At 36.9% G+C, this 23,363-nt stretch overlaps 1 protein-coding gene and 1 long non-coding RNA gene across 2 annotated transcripts; one reads left to right on the top strand and one right to left on the bottom strand.

The window, feature by feature from the left end:
* Positions 1–3,312: 3,312 nt before the first annotated feature.
* Positions 3,313–6,691, bottom strand: LOC126824540 (tripartite motif-containing protein 45). The gene has a single exon (XM_050553775.2). The coding sequence runs from the start codon at positions 5,368–5,370 to the stop codon at positions 3,895–3,897; it is 1,476 nt and encodes a 491-aa protein (XP_050409732.1). The 5' UTR covers positions 5,371–6,691; the 3' UTR covers positions 3,313–3,894.
* An 8,656-nt stretch (positions 6,692–15,347) lies between these two features.
* Positions 15,348–19,489, top strand: LOC126825116 (uncharacterized). The gene is made up of 3 exons (XR_007681804.2): positions 15,348–15,508; positions 16,543–16,660; positions 17,287–19,489. It is a non-coding gene; the product is annotated as an uncharacterized LOC126825116 (long non-coding RNA).
* The last annotated feature ends 3,874 nt before the right edge of the window (positions 19,490–23,363 follow it).

The raw sequence follows: 23,363 nt of genomic DNA, 5'->3' as shown, positions 1-23,363 counted from the left end.
AGTTTTTATTTATACTATTTTATCATATAAGTTGTCCTGACCTGTAAGTTATCCCCCACCACCACCACCAACCGAAAATTAGTTATTTGCACCACCTCCTTAAGTTATTATTTTTTTATCTCCTAATCTAGTACGTTTTTATTTTACCTCATGATGTGGTAAGTTTTCATCTTTCACTACCTAATCTTGTTAATCATTTGCACCGAAAAATCCAGTCAGTTATTCTTTTTACCTCCCAATCTACTAAGACATTATCTCTTACGTTATAATATAGTCAGTTATTATTTTACCTAATAATGCAACGAAAAACCGAGGTCCCGTGTATACATTAGAATGCACGTAAAAGATCCCTTGGCAGTTGGAATTCGTAAGAAGAGTAGGCGATTGTGCCGCTGCCCGGGCAAAATTTCGCTCATAGCACACTGTATGGCGTATGCCCGTCTTCATTAACCCTGTATAGGAGCAGAACAGTAGGACGTTAAACCTCATTTCATTTCCTAATAATGGAGTATGTTATTATTTTCAATACCTAATCGTAACCTAGTAAATTATTAGTTTTACACCATAATGTAGTGTAAGTTATTATTTTTACCGTCTAATCTATGTTATTATTTTTACCCCACAATGACTTAAGTTATATTTTTTTCTTTCGATTTAGTAATTTAGTATTTTAACTAGCAAACTCAGTAATCTAGTAATTTATTAGCACCGCCTAATTCAGTACGATATTTTTACCTGCTAATCTAGTTAGTTATTATTTTTATCCTTCAATGTATTAAGTCTTTATTTTTACCACCTAATCCAATATGTTATTGTTTTCGGCTAAATCTAGTAAGTTATTATTTTTATTTCTCAATCTAGTATTTTTACTACCGAATCCAGTAATTTATTACGCTATTATTTGTATCCTCTAATCTAGTAAGTTATTATGTTTACCCCACAATGTATTAAGTTACTGTTTTTACTCTAGCATCTAGTAAGTTATTATTTTCACTACCTTATCTTGTGTGTTATTATTTTCACCCAAAAATGCAGTACGTTGTCAATTATATTAAGCACGCAATTCTGTAATACCATGCATATGATTGGTCAACATTGAATCATAAGTCGTCCAATGGAAACCAATGATAAAACAAATTCCACAAACAATTTCAAGTGTTTTTATTAGAACATTTAATTGGTAGTCAAAGGTCCTGTCATCAGCAATAATTTTAAACATTTTATATCTTATTTGAGCTTTCCATCGTCAGTAACATTTATCGACATGCGGGTGAAGGGTCATTAGTAATAGTAATAAATTTAAATAGTTTTATTTTTATATTCAGAATAATTTAATAGAACCAGGAAAACGACCCCTATCATCGATGGCACCAACAATAGTCTGTAATAAGAATAAAATCATGGCTATTGGGGCTTCTGGTGGCTCAAGAATTATATCAGGTAAACCTTTAAACCTAGATTAGGTTTTATTGCAATCAAAATGAAATGAAATGGGATTTAGGGAGACACAGACTAGATCATTTCGATGGCACCAACAATAGGCTGTAATGAGAATAAAATCATGGCTATTGGGGCTTTCGGTGGCTCCAAAATTATATCAGGTAGAACTTTATACTTAGATGCAGAGTGACCCATCAATTTTATGTATTGTTATCGCCCCTTGATAATCAACATTCAAATTGCTGGTGGATAGGCGTATATTTATTGCAATGTTTTAAGTCTCTCTCTTCTTTTTTTAAGGTGTAGCACAAGTTATAGCTAATGTGATGTTATTTAATTTAAATTTAACATATGCTATAGATAAACCAAGATTACATAATCAACTGTATCCTGATATTACTGAATACGAAGGTAAATATAACCCTTAATGGTTTTAGGGAGAGAGACAAAGATAATATGGTTCAATTTTAATTCAATAGTTCGCTTGCGACGGGGCCCAAGGAAATGAAATGAAATGGGGTTTAACGTCCTACTGTTTTGATCCGACTGGGCTTATGAAGACGGGCATATGCCATACAGTGTGCTATGAGTGAAATGTTGCTCAGGCAGTGGTACTACATTTATACCGAATTCCAACTGCCAAGGGATCTTTTACTTGCACGCAAATGTGTACACGGGCTCTCGGTTTTTCGTCCCATCCGAACGACTAGACAGTTGTCCTTGTCAGGCCCTCAGTTCTGCATCACTGAACCAAACCCGGACAATCCCGAGGAACATTCTCGGCTACACTGGGAAGGAACCCGCGACCTCCAAACCAGCGTCTTACTCACGGAGCCACCGTGGCCCCCAGCCCAAGGAAACCAGTTAGTCCAAGATCCTAGAGCTATCCACCCCACCCCTGCTTATATGTCTAGAGAGTAGAAGTACCGAATAGTTTCGCAAATGAGCTATGAAGCTAGATGTGGATCCTTTTTAAAAATCAGCATTAAGGTTATTTGAATGGGCATATCTGAAATCATGTTCCTGAAGTAACGACTGCGAGTTTTACAACATCTGGATGTTGCGAGATTACTTCACAATTCCCGAACTTATAAGTACGTTATCTACAGACACGTGAACAGTAGCGACCAATCAGAGGTTGTGACATAGAGCGACCTCCACGGACACCTTGACATTGAACGAACCTTGAACTTTGCAACTCGATTATCACAAGTAGAAATTTTAGTTTGAAAGCGCGAGACTTAGTGTTCGCGACGATCGAGGAATCTGATAGGCTCACAAGCTTGGATTGTACCTAATCGAAATTAAAGCCGATATATGCTGGGTATTACATGATGGCCTTGATAAGATGTACGTAGTTAAAGCGAGATCAAGCCTTCTATTGAAGATGATCTGAAATGGCATTGAACATTTACTCAACACAGTTAGATAGTTGACCACCTACTGCCTATTATTCACCGTCTTCTATTTCGGGTTATTTTTAAATTGTTTTGTATTACTTTTATTCAGATGGTGTACCTGAAGATGTTTTAAACTATTTAGAAAAAAGAGGAGAAAATATTCAGCCATTTTCTAAGATTCTCATTAGCGTTATTCAGGCAGTGATGAAAACCAGTAACCAGATCTATGCTCATTCTGACTGCAGGAAAGGAGGGAAGGCTGCAATATGCTCTAAAGACACGTGATTCCAATATCAAATAAAACTGAGTTTAGCTCAGAGAATTGGACAACTTTGGAACTACTAAATAATAAAGAATAACAATAACAAATGTCCATTTCTTGAGCGACAAATCCATCCATTAGCATGCTCAAAGCGCTTTTAAGAGCAATAAACTATATACATGTCTCTTCAAAAATTTAGTCAACATAAGATTGTTTGAGCAAGTGGGTTTTTAATTGGGATTTGAAACTTGTAAGGCCATATGAATTTGAACTGGTGAAAACAATAATTTAAAAACAAACATACTTGTTATCGCTCCTCAAAAACTTTTAATAACACATTTTTAAATTATAATTAGTTTAGAGGACTCAAACAGTTAACCAATGATACATGTAGTTGACTTTCTACAGGGCCCCCAGTCCTACCCCTCCTCCTTTTTGCTGGCTTTAAATGTTATCAAGATTATTATTTTAACATGTATTCACATGACAAACCATCAACTCTCTCTCTAAATCATCGGATGGCTGAAATATTAAATAGATCAGAACACCCGCGTCATATAATTGGTTAAGGTTCCAATGGGCAGTAATAAATTAAAATAACTGCAATTTTAAATATATTCATTTTGTATTATTTAATTTTGAACTAATACAGCGAGAATGGTCAGCTCTTTAACTAAAACTTATATAATGCATCTTTAAATAAACATTTGTATTACGGGAGCTTGTACAAAAAAGTTAACTGACTTCATTTATGTTTATCACGTTTTTCTGTTGATCGATAGTTTTCAAATATTAACCACGTTCAATGTTAATTACTCTGACCGATGCCTGTATAGTAAAGTTGTTGTTATCATCAAGGAAACCTACCTCTTTATTTGCTAAGATGTTATTCCAATTTACAAATTCAGACCATCCCCAATCGGTGCCGGGGTTAAATGTATTACTTGATGTTTTTTCAGTTGACTGTTTCATATGTTTCACGTTAAGGAGTTTAAAAGTAATAGTTGCTTGGCAAGATTTAACATCCAGTCTGTGGCCTTCATCTTTCAGTTGGATAAATAAACCTAGACTTGGTGGGGATTTCTTAGATTTTCTGACAAGGAAACGCCAAGCTAAACCTTGAATGTAAAGAGCGTCGGTATAAACCTCCTTCCCCAGTTGTAAATTCTCATCATCAACATTAAATGTACTGGTAAAGGTATACTGATACAGTAATGTTCCTAGTTGTTCTACTAATTTTGTTTTATCAATCAATGATGCTTCAAACCACGTGTAATCTACAACAGGAATATCCAACTTTTTTAATTTACACTCTTCTTGTTCTTTATCAACTTGTGGTATTCTGTTTAAAACCTGAACAATAGATGTATCTTCTATAACATCTACTGTACATTTAACACTGGCTTTTAAATCTTCTATTAACATTTCCATCTCTTTAAGCGGTTTGGTTAACTTGCTTCGTTCATCATCCTGTGACTTGTGAATCTTAATTTTAACGTCTTCACCAATTTGTTTGACTTCGGAGCAAATCTTTTCAACTTGTGTATCGACAGCTTTACAAGATTTTTCAGCACAGCTTTCAATATCTGCAACAGATGCTTTCAGAGAATTTGTATATTTATAGAATTCGTCAATTCGGGCTGCTAGATACATTTTTAATTGCTTTAGTTTCTCTCTCGTCTCGACTTTAATCTTTTCGTCCTGTAAATCTAAGAATTTATGTCCATTATGACCGATCACAAAACATTCTAGACAGACTGACAACGAGCAGTCTTTACAATAACATCTGACTTCTTTTTCCGGGTGGTTTGGACAAATATCCTTAGAAGCAGACTTTGGATTATCTCCTCTGGGAGTCTCAAACTCAGAATTGACACCTACTACCAAGTGACCCTGACATACTTTAAGCCCATCATGTGTTGTTCTACAAGGGTTACACAAATATTGTTCACAGTTCTCACACCTGAACTCAGAATTAACACCAGTTTTACAGGCATCGCATGGGGGAATTTCTGTCTTACAAGTTATACTACTCACCAAATCCTGTGGAACATTCAAATCAGACTCAAATTGCGTCACACCACCAACAGGAATGTTAACAATATTACGGCATAATGGGCAAGGGAACTGGTTGTTAGTAGAGACTTTGTTGATATAATCTTCAAGACACGAGAAACAGAATGAATGATGACAGTCGATTATCTTAGGCTGTCGCTGCACGTTTAAACATATGCTACACAGTGGTTTATCCATGGCGTTAGTCGCCATATTGATTATGATCTAATTTAGTCCTAATTTGGTTCACACGCGTTTCTATGGTCACCTCCTTACGGTTAGCCTACACACCCAACCCTTGTTATCTATAATGGTGACAATTGATTACACACATTTTGCACAGTGGACGGTTGTCCGTGGTGTTAGTCGCGATATTGAATATGATCTAATTTAGTCCACACGCGTTTCTATGGTCACCTTCTTACGGTTAGCCTACACTTGTGTAACCATTATGATGACAGTCGATTACACAAAATGTTACACAGTAGACGGTTGTCCGTGATGTTAGTCGCCATATTGAATATGATCTAATTTAGTCCACACAAGTTTCTATGGTCACCTCCTTACGGTTAGCCTACACACCCAACCCTTGTTATCTATAATGGTGAAAGTCCATTACACAAATGTTGCACAGTGGTCGGTTATCCGTGGTGTTAGTCGCCATGTTGATTATGATCTATTTTAGTCCACAGACGTTTCTGTGGTCACTTGTCTGCGATATCACCTCGGAGGAATCGGACGTTAAATAAAGCTATTTCACACACTCTATGGTCACCATGTTACATACACCCTAAACTTGATTATCCATAACAGTGATTAATGTCGTTATTATCTTCACAATTCAAGATACAAATCACCCCAATAAGTTTAGATAGTTATGTATATTGTTGAAACAATAACAGCTACATTTGATGTACGAGGAGTGAAAATGACAGCAGTTAACTACAGTCTTATATAACGTCTATCGCCCGTGTCGTGTAACGTATACTTGATTGACTTATCTAATGCATTAACTGGCTATATAGGTCACACCACAACCACAACCAGGCCTATAACCAATACGTATTATATAGAAATACAAACAAATAGAGTAACACTAATAGCGATAACGTAAAGCGTGCGTGGGTCACAGTGTCTCTACTGTTAAGTTACAAACCACATGGTTATATAGTCCTCCGACAGATTTCTTATTACGAAGCATCTTCCAGAAGCCAGTTTATCTATGTTATTGTATGAATGCTAAGCCCCGACACACGTTATATTATGTTTAAACTGAAAGTAGATATTCTTAGAAAACCACACCTCACATGGCCACAGATCACTAAAGATTTTCCCATTGACTCCAATGTTAATTCTCGTATCTTAGACCGGCTCTAACCTTTTCCCAAATTTTCGTTGGGTAGAACGCTTTCTACCACAGATAGAGCAACATGTGGCAACCTCTTGCCCAAAAGCACGTATGTGGTTCTTCATGAAAAACTTGAGATGTACAAGCTGGAAGTAGAGACAAGTAAAAATGCAATTTGAGGCCCTACATTTCAACCTAACCAACCTCTGAACTCTTGTATCCTTCGGCATCAAAATTATGAATATTCACCAAAACCTGGCAGAAAATGTATTTTCAAACCCTTTTCTTCGATTCTACACCAAAACGTCAACACAAAAGGCCATGCAAAAGGGGGGGGGGGGGGGGAGGAAGACTAAGGTGACGGCGTAGGAATATTTGGTGATCTGTGTCCACATGTTTAAACTGAAAGTACATATTCTTAGAAAATTACATCTCTTATATTAGAGGTTTAAAAAGAAAGTTGATATTCTTAGAAAAGACAACCGTCGAATTCTGATTAATAGACCTTCATATCCAGCCCTATTCAAGCGAAATATAGCGTTGATGAAATAATTTTAGACTGTCGCCATTTTCAACACACATTTACGTCGACTTGAGGCGATATTTCAAAAAATTGTGGGCCGATGAAATAAAGTTTTTGTTCAGATTAATTAGGCAGCATACACAACAAAGTTAACAGAGATAATTTGAAATGAGATGAAATGGGGTCCTACAGATCTGCTCCCACTGGGCTAAAGAAGACGGGCATATGCCATGTAGTGTGCTATGAGGAAAAGTTTGCCCGGGTAGCGGCACTATGGCCTACTCTTATATCGAATTCCAAATGTCAAGGGATCTTTTACATGCACGCCAATGTATACACGAGACCTCGGTTATTCGTCCCATCCGAATTACTAGACAGCTTTCCTGACCACGCAGGAAAATCCCGCTGAACTTTCTCGGCCAGCGTCTTACTCACTTAGCCACCGTGGCTCCGAGATAATTTGAACTTTCAGAAAACATAATTGTATTTTTTTGATAATAGTTGAGATCGGCCTAATCATGCACGACTTCTCCTTAAACCGTCAGACGAATGTGATTAAAGTTGTGTTGATGGAACCGGAACGGTTCCTGGTATTATGTGCATTGTAAGCTCGATACTGACCAACCCTGCAAATAGACGTAAGGGTAAGGTTTCGTTGATGAACAGATTGTCCAGGGCGTGACTGCAGTAGGTACAAGTGATTCAGGTACCAAACTCTGTTTCACAGAGAATTACGAGTCTAGAGTAATATCTCTGTCAAAGATAACTGCCTTAATACGTGCCGTCACAGCACGCGGTGTCAATCATTGGCTGAATGGCGCGTGCATTGTTTACATAAGACATTACTGCTTCGGGCGGAATGCTGCCTTTTAGTCATTTTAATACCCATTTACACTAAATAGGAAATAATTTTTACCTACAAATACGTCAAACGCCTTTATTTATTTTTCCAATACATAAAAAAAATGTTTTAGAATTTAATTTGTCGCAGGAAAAAAGTTAATATTTCTGGCTCATTAAGTCGCATCGATATAAAAATAAAACCAAGTACGAACAATCCAAACCATAAGACAGAATTCGAAATCCTAAAAAACGTCATAGGCAAAATAGTGTATTCAAGCAAAATAGTGTAATCAGCAAATGGACTGCTCCGCAACTAGAAAATACACGACAAACAGTGGTAACAGGTGTCCGGAAGAGTAAGCTTATCGATGTCATCCTTATCAGTGATTGTAGAGGCCTAGCAAAAATTCACTGCTGATCAGTGTGGGTCCCTTGTTGTCGGCGTGCACCAGGAAAAAATTTAGAGGCGTGTTTTCCAAACTCAGGCGTAGAGACTTGAATAAATTTGTCTGCGGTATCCTTGTGCCACAAGACTTGATGGTCTAAATGGTTTGTCTTGCCTTGTTTTCCATAACTTGGTAAATTCTCTAGGTAAGCTCGATAAGCCTAATTGGTAGAGGAGACGTGAACCATGTATCGGAATTTTTTTCCCATCAGCAATTTTACATCTTTAAACAAAGAGTGCATCTAACTATTTACGAGACCCACGGCTTCGTTTGCTGGTAGATTGGTATCATCCTCTTTCACCACCTTTAGTCGCAGGTATAGGGTCGTATTGACCAAATCGATGAAATCCGTACTTCAATCGGTCTATCGTGGTTAAGACCGGGTGTAATGGAGTATTTACGTATTTTGGTCACTCCGGTAATGGCCATTTGCGTGTTGGCCACGTGGAACAGGAATCGTTACGCATTTCTAAAGCCATGATCGAAGATGTCTGGTCGAGGACGTTTGGCTAGTAAAATGACGCAGAATATTTGGTCATGAGTGGTCTTGTGGATAATGACATGACATCGGATAGTGTTTGTCGGAGACGCGGTTTTATGGTGCGCAGGAACACACTTTGTTTTCCGACACCATACCGAGGGCTGGTTTTCTGAAGTCCCCAAAAGTCTCATTGGTTTTTAACGACTCGCAGAAAAAGTTTCACCATGCTCAGGAGCCCCTGTAGACGTCGCGCGCCCTTCTGCCGCAAGACACAGCCTCGGTACACGTTGATGGGTGTAGGCGTGTTCATGTTGGCGCCCTTGTGGAGTAACACACCACGATAAACTGCATTACGCTTTTCGTGGGAAATGTAGTTTGACGACGACTTTTCCTTTGGTGAATAAAATAAAACCAAGTACGAACAATCCAAACCATTAGACAAAATTCGAAGTCCTAAAAAAACGGTATAGGCAAAATAGTGTAATCAGCATGGACTGTTCAGAGCCCAATGATGGTGATGCTGTCATACTTGAAGGGTTCAGAACTTGGAAAGACATCCAACAAAAGCGCCACCATATTTCCAACATTTTGGGGTTCCCAGAGATCTGCATACAGATAATACGTGGTGATGTCAAAGGTTTCCGGGGCCAGGATAACATTGGCATTTATTTTGGCTTGATAATTCTTGTCCTGTTCTTTATCGAGTTACTTGAGTTCAGGATTGTGTGCATGTTTACCTATGGGTTTCGAGCATCACGTGATCTTTAAAAAAAGGTTCGTATTAGCGAATTTATCTCAGCCAGTACGCCTATGAATACTGTTGTGCAAACCCTCTAGTTTTTCCTACAGATTAATGGGGAATTTTATATAGCAAAAAAACATAGATGAGTAGTCTATCTGTAGGAAATTCTCCAGTTATGTATAGGAAGGAATACTGTAGTACATGTGTTCTGTAGTTTGGGTATTAAATCACCTCAATTTTCTATAGGAATGGGTACTATAGTATTCTAGTTCTTTTATGAATTATTTTGGGGGAAAATATACTTGGTCCATTATTTCTTCAAGGTTATTTCTTGAAAAGCCTACGTTTGCTCTCTGTGGATTAATTTAAATTCTGTTGATTCACCAGACAGAACAATGTGTGAATAAAGCTACAGAATGAAATCGTTTTCCTTTAGTATTCTAGGGGGATGGATGGGCGAATGGTTAGCGCGTACGCGTTGCATCACAAGGTCTGTCATTGAGTCAACTGGCGTGGTTTCGAATCCTCGGTTGTACGCGACAAGTAGGGTCGCCTGTCCAAACTCGTAGGTTTTCTCCGGGACCTCCGGTTCTCTCCAATTGCTAAAAATTATTGAAATAAAATTGAACCATATGTTATTCCCGAAATGTCTTAGTTTGTGTCGAGTGGACGTTAAACCCCATTTCCCTCTTCTTTAGTATTCCATAGCATTCTGTGGAATCCTACAAAATTATATGGGGACCTACACCTTTTCTATATGACCGTATCTAAAATTATGCACACAATCTAAATTACCGATAGTCACTCAAACTGTATTGTAAAATCGATTTAAATCCAAAACAAAATAACTGTAGTTCAGTTCTATGACATTAATGTTTTAAAGTACACTTGACTAAATCATACAAACGTTATTCTTGTCCTATATAAAAACACTGTGGACTAAAATTAACAATCAAACGCGACCCCTCGAATGTCAAAGCGCTCGTCTTATCTATTTATAGTAACGCTGTTTTAATGTACTAATCTTCAGTGCTGTTCTATTTCTAGTAATCGTGTTTTAATGTATTAACGAATATGTCTGTGACACTTACAAAAACATTATTGCCATGTTTATTAGAGAGATTACACAACTATTTCCCTGATAGTTTAAAGGTAGGTGTCTATTGTATACAGGTCACAATTCTATGGAATACAATTACTGCTTTTTACTGAGCGACGTTTCGACTAGGCTTCTCTAGTCATTATCAAGCTATGATAAAAAATGAAAATATGACAGGACAATATATACATGTACACCACAATGCTAAGTTAATGATGACAAACCAGGGATGTAACTTATCGGCATCCCTGCATCGCATCAAGAAAGTAAGATTATTACATACATGTACATATTTTCCTTCTGTTCTTCGTATCTGATCAATGAGTTTGACTGCCACATCTCCATACTGATGTCTGATGTGGCAGTCAAACTCATTGATCAGATACGAAGAACAGAAGGAAAATATGAACATGTATGTAATAATCTTACTTTCTTGATGCGATGCAGGGATGCCGATAAGTTACATCCCTGGTTTGTCATCATTAACTTAGCATTGTGGTGTACATGTATATATTGTCCTGTCATATTTTCATTTTTTATCATAGCTTGATAATGACTAGAGAAGCCTAGTCGAAACGTCGCTCAGTAAAAAGCAGTAATTGTATTCCATAGAATTGTGACCTGTATACTCTAGTTCAATTACTAAATGCCATTGAAACAGTTTAGGTGTCTATTATCGTACAAAATCTCTGCCGTGCAGTAGTGTCAGCTTCATAACCATAGCGAGGCTACAGAATTGGGCCGTGTTTAAATAGGTCACACTTTCTTATGCACAACACGAGTGTCACATCACGTCTGAGAAACATGTTCTTATTATTGAATCAAAAACTCTGTTATCGCGAAGTGCTGTCCGAGTAATTCAGGATAGCGCTTCCGTAATTTGTGGGATATTATTGTTATGATTAAAACTGAGATTCCGCCATTTTACATTTTTATTGTTTATAATTATTGACCATCGTGTTTTAAATTATTTCCAATTCTGCAGATAGTTTCTTCTTTTTTAATTCAAGAGGCATTATGTAAGATTTATATAAAGAGCTGGTCATTCTCGCTATAATATTTCAAAAATAGATAATGCAAAATGAATATATTGCAAATTTCATTCAATTTACTTTATTTTCATCGAAGTTATCAATGGTTGCAGTTTTGTCAAGATGTGTGCATTGATCGTAACCATCATACTGGCCATTCGAGTCTTAGCCTCGCTTCTCCATTTTTAAATTAAATCATTAAATGGCATCGATGGTTGATTATTGTCATGTTAATACATGTCTAATTAATAATTTATATAACACTTAAGGCCCAAAGAAAGACCTGCAATAGATAGTTTTAGCTCTTACATAATGCCTGTTTAGCAAATTAACCCGCCGGGTGTGACGTTATTAAAGAAACTGTCCTGGGCATTCTGTAAACAATTAAAAGCGAAACGACTTACGTTTTGATTAATTGATTCAAAAGACTCAAACTGTTTTAATCAGCAACGATTGACGAAATAATTCACGCGCAGAAGAGAACGAGGACGCCATCCGGGCAACGCATCTATGTTGTTAATGAAGTGAGTAATCAATGTATTTATTATGTATCAATAAAATTTAATTTTGTATAAACTATTTTTCTAGACTTCCGGAGAGATTCGTTGCCTTATAGATGAGAAATGGTGGCAATATTCCGGATATGACGTCGTTGTTGACAAATGGCCAGATTTTACGACTGTTATTGTAAAACCAAACTACCCATCATTAGAAGGTTACGGTGGAATATCATTCAGTTGTTTACTTGAGCAGCAATTTCAAGATATTAGTATTACTACCTTTTTAGTTGAACAAAATCAACTCAATTTTAACACTGTTCATAACTTTTTAAACGTTTCTCAAAATCGGACATTAAAGTCCGAATCATCCCGCGGTTATTTATTTATTCTATAATTCATATATATCCATACACCTAATAACATTTTAAAGTAGCCAAGTCTCTAACTCAGTATCATCCAAAGTCTTCCACATTGAAAACAAATTATTTGTCAATTTAAATCAACATTGATGTTGTAATCTTACCTGGAAAAGATGGGCTTGTGATAACCAATATTTAAAAGAAAATAAATATTTTACCATTGGTACACGAATCGTGTACAACAATGCGTTCAGCGCAATTTGTGACAAGGGACTCAAAGAACGAGGCTAGACATATTCCACAAGTCATGCCAAACGATGACACCATATTCTTATCTGAAGAGCGTGCTCAATAAATACTATCGGTGTACACTGGAATAACCAGACGCTAGGGATTCCCATTCGATTTAGACTTTTTGCGTATTTCGCCGAACATAACTGGTTTGAAATTAGAGTAAAAACGGAAACGATTGAATGTAAATCCGTTTATATACATTCATATTACATTATTCTATGCGTTGCGACCAATTCTTGTCAATTTCTAGGTCCCAGATATTATCGATTTAGCTCCTTTAAGGTTAAGTAGGTCTTATTGGGTGGGGTATCATAAAATAAAATAAAACAAACTAATATATAAATCAACGGAACTGCCAGCTGTATATATTATTATTATTATTATTGTACATTTTCACCCGAAAAGGCTTTGTTGAAATTTGCATATTAAAGTATTATAACTACTGTTCTTATAAACCCATTGTTTACGTTATTGGGGATTACCCACTTCATATTAAAGTATTATAACTCTTGTTCTTATAAACGCATTGTTTACGTTATTGGGGATTACCCACTTCACGTAATGGTAGTGAGGCAACTGGTAGATTTTAGAATAATTTATTTGTTTAGTAGATTGTCACTAGAACAGTAGTTATAATACTTAGAGGAGCTAAATCGCAATTATTTGGGACTTAAAAATTGACACAAATGGGTCGCAACGCATATAATAATGTAATATGAATGTATGTAAACTGATTTACATTCAATACATTTCCGTTTTACTCTAATTTCAAATCAGTTATGTTCGGCGAAAAACCATTGAAGTCTCAATCGAATGGCAATCTCTAGCGTCAGGTTATTCCAGTCTACACCGATAGTATTTATTGCGCATGCTCTCCGGATAAGAAAATACTGTCACCGTTTGACATGACTTGTGGAACATGTCAAGCCTCGTTCTCCGAGTCCCTTGTTACAAATGGCGCTTAAACGCATTATGGTACACGATTCGTGTACCAATGGTAAAATGTTTATTTTGTCTTAAATATAGGATATCAGAAGCCCATCTTTTCCCATTAAATCACAACATCAATGTTGATTTAAATTGACAAATATTTTGTGTTTTTAATGTCGAAGAGTTTGGATGATATTGATTTAGAGACTTAGCTACTTTAAATATAAAAATTTCAATAAAGCCTTTTCGGGTAAAAATGTACAATATAACAATATGTATAAATGTTTAATTTAAATTTTAGTGTCTGATTTTTATTTTGCATGTTCTTGTTGTATATATATTCTCTATGTACATAAATCAAATTTAGTTTTGTAATTCTGGAGAGGAGTCAACATAGGCCTAGCCTGTTCCACAATCCATTTTCAAATTAAAGGGACTATCCCGATTTTAATAGAGTCTCAGAAATAAAAGTACATATATGTATAAAATCTAAGCGCCAAAATATATAGGAATGGTATATTTATCCTGTCTGAAAATTTCAGCTCAAAATATTGAGTCTTTTGGACACGAACGTCAAAACTGCTTATCCAAACACGTAACCCTTTTAAGATTTCAGGACAATTTTCTCTTTGGGTGACCTGATTATCAATTGCTGTTCTTTTTGAGGTCTATAGAGTGAATGACCTACGTGCTGTACTCGATAACGAAATGTAAATTTCACCTACACGTTATTTTTTTAAAATAAAAGTCTGGTTTTATCCAGAAACCGTATAACATAGCTTTGGACATAGGTCTCCATTTGTTGTTTGAAAACATATCATGTATATTGAGTTAGTTGCTCGGGCCTAAGGTAGAGGATTTTAAGGGCTTTTAACACAATTCTAAGTAGTTTTATTCTCCAAAATATAATCGGGATTGGCCCTTTAAATAGAATATTGTTTATAGAAAAAATTGTTCGCTTTGTTAGAAATTATCAACCAAATATGCTAGTCGTTCATTCTGACGTTAAAACTGAAATAGAATTCAACAGACACGATATTGAACTACCACAGAACGTGTCTCAATGTGAAAATATATTATGTTTGTTATTGTAGTTGTTATATAGAAAGTATATGTATATGAGTGTTGTTATACAGAAAGTATCTGTATTCAGTTGTTAGTTGTTATACACAGAGAGAGAGGGCTGGGGGGGGGGGGGGTAACTTCCACTCGATGCAGACTAGGTCATTTCGGGACTAACATATGGTTTAATTTTATTTTAATAATTCGCTTGCTCGTAGGGGTCTTTAGCAGTGGGAGGAAACCGGAGGACCCGGAGAAATAGTTATAATACAGAGATCATCAGCATTTATATTTGTTATTTTAGTTGTTATGCATTGTTATGCATAAAGTGTCTGTATGGTAGTTGTTATACAGATAGTATCTGTATGCAGTTGTTAGTTGTTATACAGAGATTATCAGTATTTATGTTTGTTATTTTAGTAGTTATGCATAAAGTATCTGTAAGGTAGTTGTTATACAGGCAGTATCTGTATATGAGTGTTGTTATACAGGAAGTAATAATAGTATGTTAATTTCAGTAAAGTAGGTCCACGACCATAGTTACAAACATAAAATATCTGTTTTAATGTTTGTTATTTAAATTGTTATACAGAAAGTATCAGCATTCAGTTTTTACCACAGATAAAGTCAATTTAAAACAGATGTTAAAAGTACCAGGTGTGATAAATTGGAACAAAGAATGTAGATTTTCAGGTAAACAAAGTACATTTTTAATTTTTTTAATTTATCTAATGATAATAATAATAATAATAATAATGCCATGGCTGATTAACATAAGATATGCCATCAATGGTAACAGGGAATAAAAAAAAATCCCATTTGAAACTGGATCTTCCATATAGAAATATCATAATAAACGTCGATATCAGATGTTTAAAAAGGCTACGGATATCTGCTCCATTTTAGCCAAATCATATAAAAATACCAATCATTAGGCAGCTAGGCCGCTACAATCACTGATAAGGATGACATCGGTGCGACGTAATGAGCCAGAAATATTAACTTTTTTTCTGCGACAAATTAAATTCTAAAACATTTTATTTTTTTGTATTAGAAAAATAAATAAAGGCGTTTGACGTATTTGTAGGTAAAAATTATTTCCTATTTAGTGTAAATGGGTATTAAAATGAGTAAAAGTCTCCATTCTGCCCGAACTAGAACGTCTTATGTAAACAATGCACGCGTCATTGAGCCAATGACTGACGCCGCGTGATGAGACGTCACGTGTTAAAGGTAGTCATCTTTCACAGAGATATTATAATACTTTCGTAATCCTTTGTGAAATAGATTGATCAATAGGATGAACTGAGCACTAGCAGTCACTAACACCGACCGTGACAGAATCGGGAAGCTGTGGCATGAAGAATTGAGGATCCTAGCTAGGGCAATAAGCTGGACGAGTGCCATTGTTGCCATTTCACACAATCTGTCAAAAAAAAATGCTATTTTTGCATATTTTCTTACACCACAATACTAAAATTATTGACATTATCAGTTGCAAGAGCAATGGGCTCCTTATGGCTGTCAAGATTGGGACTACCGGAATGTTAAAAAAAAATGTTATAGGCCAAGAAATGTGCAGGAAGTCAAATGGTGGAATATTATCTAGCATTAGTCCAAATCGCTTGGCTAAAACAAATGGGAGTTTTCGATCAAACAGAATCAAGGTAATTTCTAATATCCGCTACACGCTGTAATTTCAATAATTACGCTTTTGTGTTTTTCAGCCACATCAGAAACTCTATTTGATGTGCTTAAAGAAGCCTCTAGAGAAAATGGCGGTGAATTACATGTTCACCCTACAGCTCATGTCTGGTCAACGGATTTAAATAAATTAAAAATTGTGTAAGTATTCAAAACGACTAAAATGTTTTTAATCGTAAATTAGACTTACCAGGGCCAGTATTAACGAATTGAATTACAATGTATATGTATGCTATCCAAATAGTGTGACATTTTGTAAAGATACACGGGCTGATCCAGGAATTTTTGCAGGGGGTGGGAGGGGGGGGGCATGTTCCTGTTAAGGAAATTTGACAGTTGACAGTGCATGATGCCATCATCGTCTCTAAATTACATAGGCATACATACACATTTTTAAAGAGAGAAATCCAACACCTCGTTTGACGTCAGTTTTTATATTGAATTAATAGTATCACATTGATATTCAATTTCATTGATGCAAAACATTAAATTGTGATATCACATATGTCTATATCATTATCTCTCGCTTTGAATGCCCATCCCATCCCACCATCTGATGATAAAGGATAAAGCACACGACCGTTACACTTTTCTCATAAAGTATTGTTTTACAATTTATTTTATGTAGCTGAGCAGGGTGCCTCCCCCCCCCCCACACACACACACACCTTAATCCGCCCTTAAGATAGTCGCGGGAACATGATTAAATATAACACGTTATTTTTGATCGAGAGGTGATTTTGCTTTCCATTTGTTCTCGTTTACAGTCCAGTTCCAGCGGGACTTCATCTTACGGCTTTGAACGTGGCCCAAGCTGAGTTTGTAGCAGGAATCTGGGATGATAGTGGAGATGGAACGGCAGAATATATTCAGGCTCTAATACAAGATTATACGTCATTAGCCCTTTATAATGAAACGGATAATTTGATTGGTTATATGTTAGAAACTAACTATGACACCATGGGGATGTTGTATGTGAAAGAGGATTTTAGGGGTCAAGGCTTTAGTAAAGTTTTAGTGTCAAATTTATCTAAGCTTCTGTTAGAAAGTGGAAGAATGGCAAATGTTTATATAGATGCGAGTAATACTGTGTCGGCCAAATTACACCAAGATTTGGGTTTTGAAATGCAAGAAGGATGTTACAGATAGTTGAAATACATCCCGGGCTGATTCATTCTGATTAAAATACAGATCTGTATTTCGTTTCGTTTCAATCTGATTAAATTACAGATCTATATTTCGTTTCGTTTTTTTATACTTTCGATGGCCTACACTACATGAAGATCTGACAAGTTATACCGATACGTCACGTAAGACCGACTTATGATCCTATGATGTCAGACATTTGATTAACCAATGAGCATTGATGTTACTAGTGGATTACCCACAGTTCCGTGCAAAACACGCCTAAAGCTCGCCGTGACAGACCGTTTCATTGGCTTATCCCTGACACCATTCAGAACACGAGTTAAATAACGGCTCTTCGAGATCCAAGTGTAGTAAAGACACGTAAATCGAAATTTTGAACTATAAAAACGAAACGAAATAGGATCTGTGTTTTAACCAGATTGGTTTCGTTTTTTTTTTATACTTTAGATGTTAATTGATGTAATTAATTGATGAAGAAATTGAATGTGTATGGAGGACATTGACGATGAATCAATTGAAACAATTTAATTGAATCAATTAATTGACGGATCAAAGTTCTTTTAATATTTATTGACGGCTCTTCACTTAAATAGACCGTGTCAGAGATCCTTTCATCTTGAAGTTTGCAATCAGAATGAAAATTAATGCTAAAGCATTGATCGTGTATGGGCAAGGTCAATTTCGCCAACTAAGTTATATCAATTAATTGACATCAATTAATTGACGAAAATAGTGAACGTGTATGGACCGCTTATGGCTTCATAAAGGACGTCAAATTGTGAACGAAGACTGTTCAAATCAACAACAAAGACGGAGCTCCTTTTTAAAACATGGTTTTAACAAGCATGAAGACACACGTTTCCAGTTTGGTTAGTTAAATATTTGAGGTACACGTCACAGAAGAAAGATCTATATTTCGGTTCATTAAAAACTTGTAATGGTTTAACTGGGTGTATGAACAGATTGTCTGGGTGAAAAAAATCGTATGAATGGCGTCTGTCTGTCGTCCATAACGTCGTATCATTCAACCAAACCACGTCTGCCATTGAAGCTATGCCCACAACCATAGAAGGCAGAGCAACCTCGTGCATGACGTCACCACGGGAGAAAACTTTACAATAATGTCTGTATTCTTTTTCATATTTACTGGGAACATAAAACAAGTCGCATGGACGTGATATGGCGAACTGTTCACTGCCCGTAGCTTGCAAGAAGTTCTCCCAGAAAGTCTTTTCGGCATGAAGATTCGGTCCTTTACCCAATGATTGTATATTATCAAGAACTGCGTTGGTTTGTCGTTGATACCACCACCACCACCCCCAATCGTTATGTTTTGTCGTCCGATTTAAAAACGTAAAGCCTTCCGGTAACCAAAACTTATCTAATGGTAATTTTTTCACATTCCACGAATTTAGCAAAACGTCCTCTCCAACTTGCAGATAACCCTTGACCCCGAGTTTCATCTCCATGGCCAACATCGTGCATTCGTACATAAACTTCCATGGATCTGTAATATTACGATACGCCCCTAAAAATATAACGGAAGGAGTCGAACTGTTTTGTAGAAAACGGTAGAATGTCGTAATATTCGGACCACAGAATATTAAATGTTTAAAATATGGCCGATGCATGAGGTCTGTTAAGTTTCTATTAAAATAAAATTGATCTTGATTATATGTAACTATCAATGCAACATCATCTATTAATGGTTGTTGCCATGGTGATTGGACATTCGGGCACATGGAATGGTAATGATCCGATTTTATAGGAATTTCTGAGTTCCAATCAGGAGGATACACAAAGTTATAGAGAACCGGAAATTGGTTTAAACATGATGTCACCTCTATCTGTCGCAAAGGCATGACATAATTAGCACGCGCCAGTTCCACATGCCATTGTCGAATTTTCACCACGGAATCTTTTTCCAGTACGTTAGAGTTTTCTAACCTTTGAACTAATTCCAAAAAACAGAACTGAAGAGTTGCATTAGCACCACATTTGAAATCATTTAGAATCCCTAAAACACTTACAGGAGGAACATCATAAAGGCTTTTATTGCTGGTGTATTCAACCGTACACATTGGGCTGATCATCATTTCTCCTACCATTTCCCCAAGTAACCTTTGAACTATGACGTTTCTGATCACCTGGGTCAAGGCTTCGGATTCTGCATTTAATGTGGATACCCCCAGAATCCAAAACGCATTGTATGAAAACAAGGCATCCTGAGAATAATCTATGAACTGGGTGCTACTAGAAAGAAAGAATTTCGGTAATAGGTTGATTTTAGTCATCTGATTAAACGGGTTAGGCGCCATTAAGCATTTCTGTATTAATACCTCGTGTTCCATGCCAATACAGAAAAAATAGTCCTCTCGATATTGGCCCGGCTTGATGAATTTATGTAATTGGTTTGGATCAAACATACCCGAACGATTATACTGTAATCCAGTAGACATTTTGGAAAATGTAAATTCCTTTAGATGAGCTGAGTTAAACACATCACCATGTATATCAAATATAAATCTGGCGCCATGTTTGATTGCCATAAGATGAGCCTCAGTTCGTGTTAAATCTTTCGATGATTTATTTGGCAAGCTGAAATAAAATTTTAAGAAAGATTAAGCATACTAATTGTTTCCCTTGATTTCACGAATTGCCTCTTTTGGCGGATAAATACTGATTAATATATGCCCATAAAAGAATGGAATCGTGTATTTACTACTCTGGACCTAGATCAGAGAACTAGAGTTACTCCCCTTTAATAAAAATCTTTTTCGTTGCACGTCTTCAATCGAGTATTAGGGCAGTTCTCTTTCACTTCGGAGTGTTAGCACGTGCATGCTGTATCATACGACCTGTCATTGAGTCAACTGGCGTGGTTTCGAATCCCCGGTTGTACGTGACAAGGAGTAGGGTCGCCTGTCCAACCTCGTGGGTTTTCTCCGGGTCCTCCGGTTTCCACCCACTGCTAAAGACCCCTACGCGCAAGCGAATTATTGAAATAAAATTAAAAACCATATGTTAGTCCCGAAATGACCTAGTTTGTGTCGAGTGGACGTTAAATCCCATTTCTCTCTCTCTCTCTCCCTTTCACTTCGAATATCATGGTTCAAATCCATCGCTCCTGTTGGCCGAGAAATTTCATCGGAATTTTCCGGCGTGGTTTCCCCTTGTCTGAGGTGCAGAACGGAGGCCCTGACACGGACAGCTGCTAGTCGTTCGCATAGTACTAAAAACCGAGACTCGTCTACATAGTGGCGTACACGTAAAAGATCCCTTGGCAGTTAGAATTCGATATAAGAGTTGGCTGTAGCGCCACTGTCTGATCAAAATTCCCCTCATTGGCCTAGTCCGAGCAGAACAGTAGGACGATAAATCCCATTTCATTTCGAATTCATTGAGTTATCATCAAACGGTCTAACTAAACTACATTTTTTGTTATATATTTGTAAGAGTAAGTGTGGGAAAACAGCAACAAAGAAGATCGGACACAAAACATTAACACGGGGACATTGCACACTATACACCTATACACAATAAATGTACTAGCAGATCAAGTAAAATCTAATCTTTCAATTTGTTAAATTAAATATTCTTTTACCCTTCCGCCATATTGGGGGGTTGGATAGCTGAATGGCTAGCACGTGCGTGCTTTATCATTAAGCCTGTCATTGAGTCAACTGGCGTGGTGTCGAATCTCCGGTTGTACGTGACAAGGAGTAGGGTCGCCTGTCCAACCTCGTGGGTTTTCTCCGGGTCCTCCGGTTTCCTCCCACTGCTAAAGACCCCTACGCGCAAGCGAATTATTGAAATAAAATTAAACCATATGTTAGTCCCGAAATGACCTAGTTGGTGTCGAGTGGACGTTAAACCCCATTTCTCTCTCTCTCTCTCTTTCCGCCATATTGCTTATTTAAATAATAATAAATAATGAATTTATAGAGCGCCTGCATTCTAGTAAAGATTGCAGCTTCGCGGCGCCGTGACATTTTTTAAAAATGATAGATGCCCAATAAAATAAAAATGAATTATAAATATGATCACATAATTTTATTCTAGAATTAAAAAATTCAGTTTTTAAAAGTCATCACTGTCGCTACATAAAACGTTTCTTAACATGTTCAGTTTTTAACAATCTAATTAAAACACAGATCCTATTTCGTTTCGGTTTTTTTATATTTCAAACTTTCGTTTTACTTGTCTTGATTACATTAGGATCTGGAAGAGTTGTTATATTACCGGCATTTTGGTTGAAGTGAGGGATTAGCCAATGAAGTGGTCTGTTACATTAGTTCTTGGCGTGCCGTGCACGGAACTGTGAGTAAACTATTAGAAACGTCAACGCTGATTGATGTCTGATGTCATAGGGCCAAAAGCCGCTCGTACAACCTCTGACACGACCTTCCAGTACAACTTGTCAGATCTTCATGTAGTGTAGGCCATCAAAAGTATAAGAAAACGAAACAAAATATAGATCTGTATTTTAATCAGATTGAATTTTTAAAAGACATCACAATCACTAAAAACGAGAGGGAGAGAGAGAGAGAGTTTAACGTCCACTCGACACAAACTAGGTCATTTCGGGACTAACATATGGTTCAATTTTATTTTCATAATTCGCTTGCGCGTTGGGGTCTTTAGCAGTGGGAGGAAACCGGAGGACCCGGAGAAAACCCACGAAGTTGGACAGGCGACCCCACTCCTTGTCACGTACAACCGGGGATTCGAAACCACGCCAGTTGACTCAATGACTTTTTGATACAGCACGCACGTGCTAACCATTCCCGTCATCCACCCCCCCCCCCCCCACAATCACTAAGACGGTAATGAAGCAATCCAATTAAAATATAGATCTATATTTCGTTTCGTTTTTTATACTTTCGATGGCCTACAGTACATGTAGATCTAACAAGTTATAGTGGGAGTTCACGTTCTATGACGTCGGGTACCAAGCAAGCGACATTTGACCCGATTACGTCAGTCATTCGATTAACCAATTAGCGACCGCCATGTATTTTTTATCTACTTTTGCTTTGTTTTGATTTCTTATGCCGTTAATGTCTACCCACAGTTCCGCGCAAAAAAGGTCAAACGCTCGATTCGACAGACCATTTGATTGGCTGACCCCTCATTTCAAGCAGAACACGAGTTAAATAACAACGCTTCCAGATCCAAGTGTAGTAAAGACAAGTAAAATCGAAATTTTGAACTATAAAAACGAAACGAAATTGGATTTGTGCTTTAATCAGATTGGTAATGAAGGAACTTACTGTGTGGACACAGAAACAACTTGCCAGTCATCAGCTGTCGCCATCATTGATATTGGTTTAATGATCCATTTAGGGAATATCCTAAAATAGAACAAAGAATTGTCGGAACCAAAACATAATATCACGATTGTATGGTTAGTTCTAAAAGTTAAGCCCACTGCAGATTTGTCAAAGATCACGAGATGTAAACAGGGCTAGCGCTAACTCAAACCTTAGAGTCAAACACTTACCCTAACCCAACAATCACGTGCCCTAACCCTATTTACATCTCACGACCTTGAAGAAATCTGCAGTGGGCTTTAACTTTTAGACTCTGCCCGATTGTATGCATTTTTAATTTTTGTTTTGTCCAAGATGGATGATATTATATTTTGGTGAAAGTATCCGTAGCAGGTTAACAGACGTCATGTCGGGGTAGGGGT

The sequence above is a fragment of the Patella vulgata genome, chromosome 1 (genome assembly GCF_932274485.2).
Source record: "Patella vulgata chromosome 1, xgPatVulg1.2, whole genome shotgun sequence".
NCBI lineage: Eukaryota > Metazoa > Mollusca > Gastropoda > Patellidae > Patella > Patella vulgata.
Note: the sequence above shows the minus strand (reverse complement) of the source record. Positions and strands in the feature narration are given on the sequence as shown.

What these genes read in the sequence shown, in the direction of transcription:
- LOC126824540 (XM_050553775.2), bottom strand. Translation starts at nt 5,370, where the DNA reads ATGGCGACTAACGCCATGGATAAACCACTGTGTAGCATATGTTTAAAC.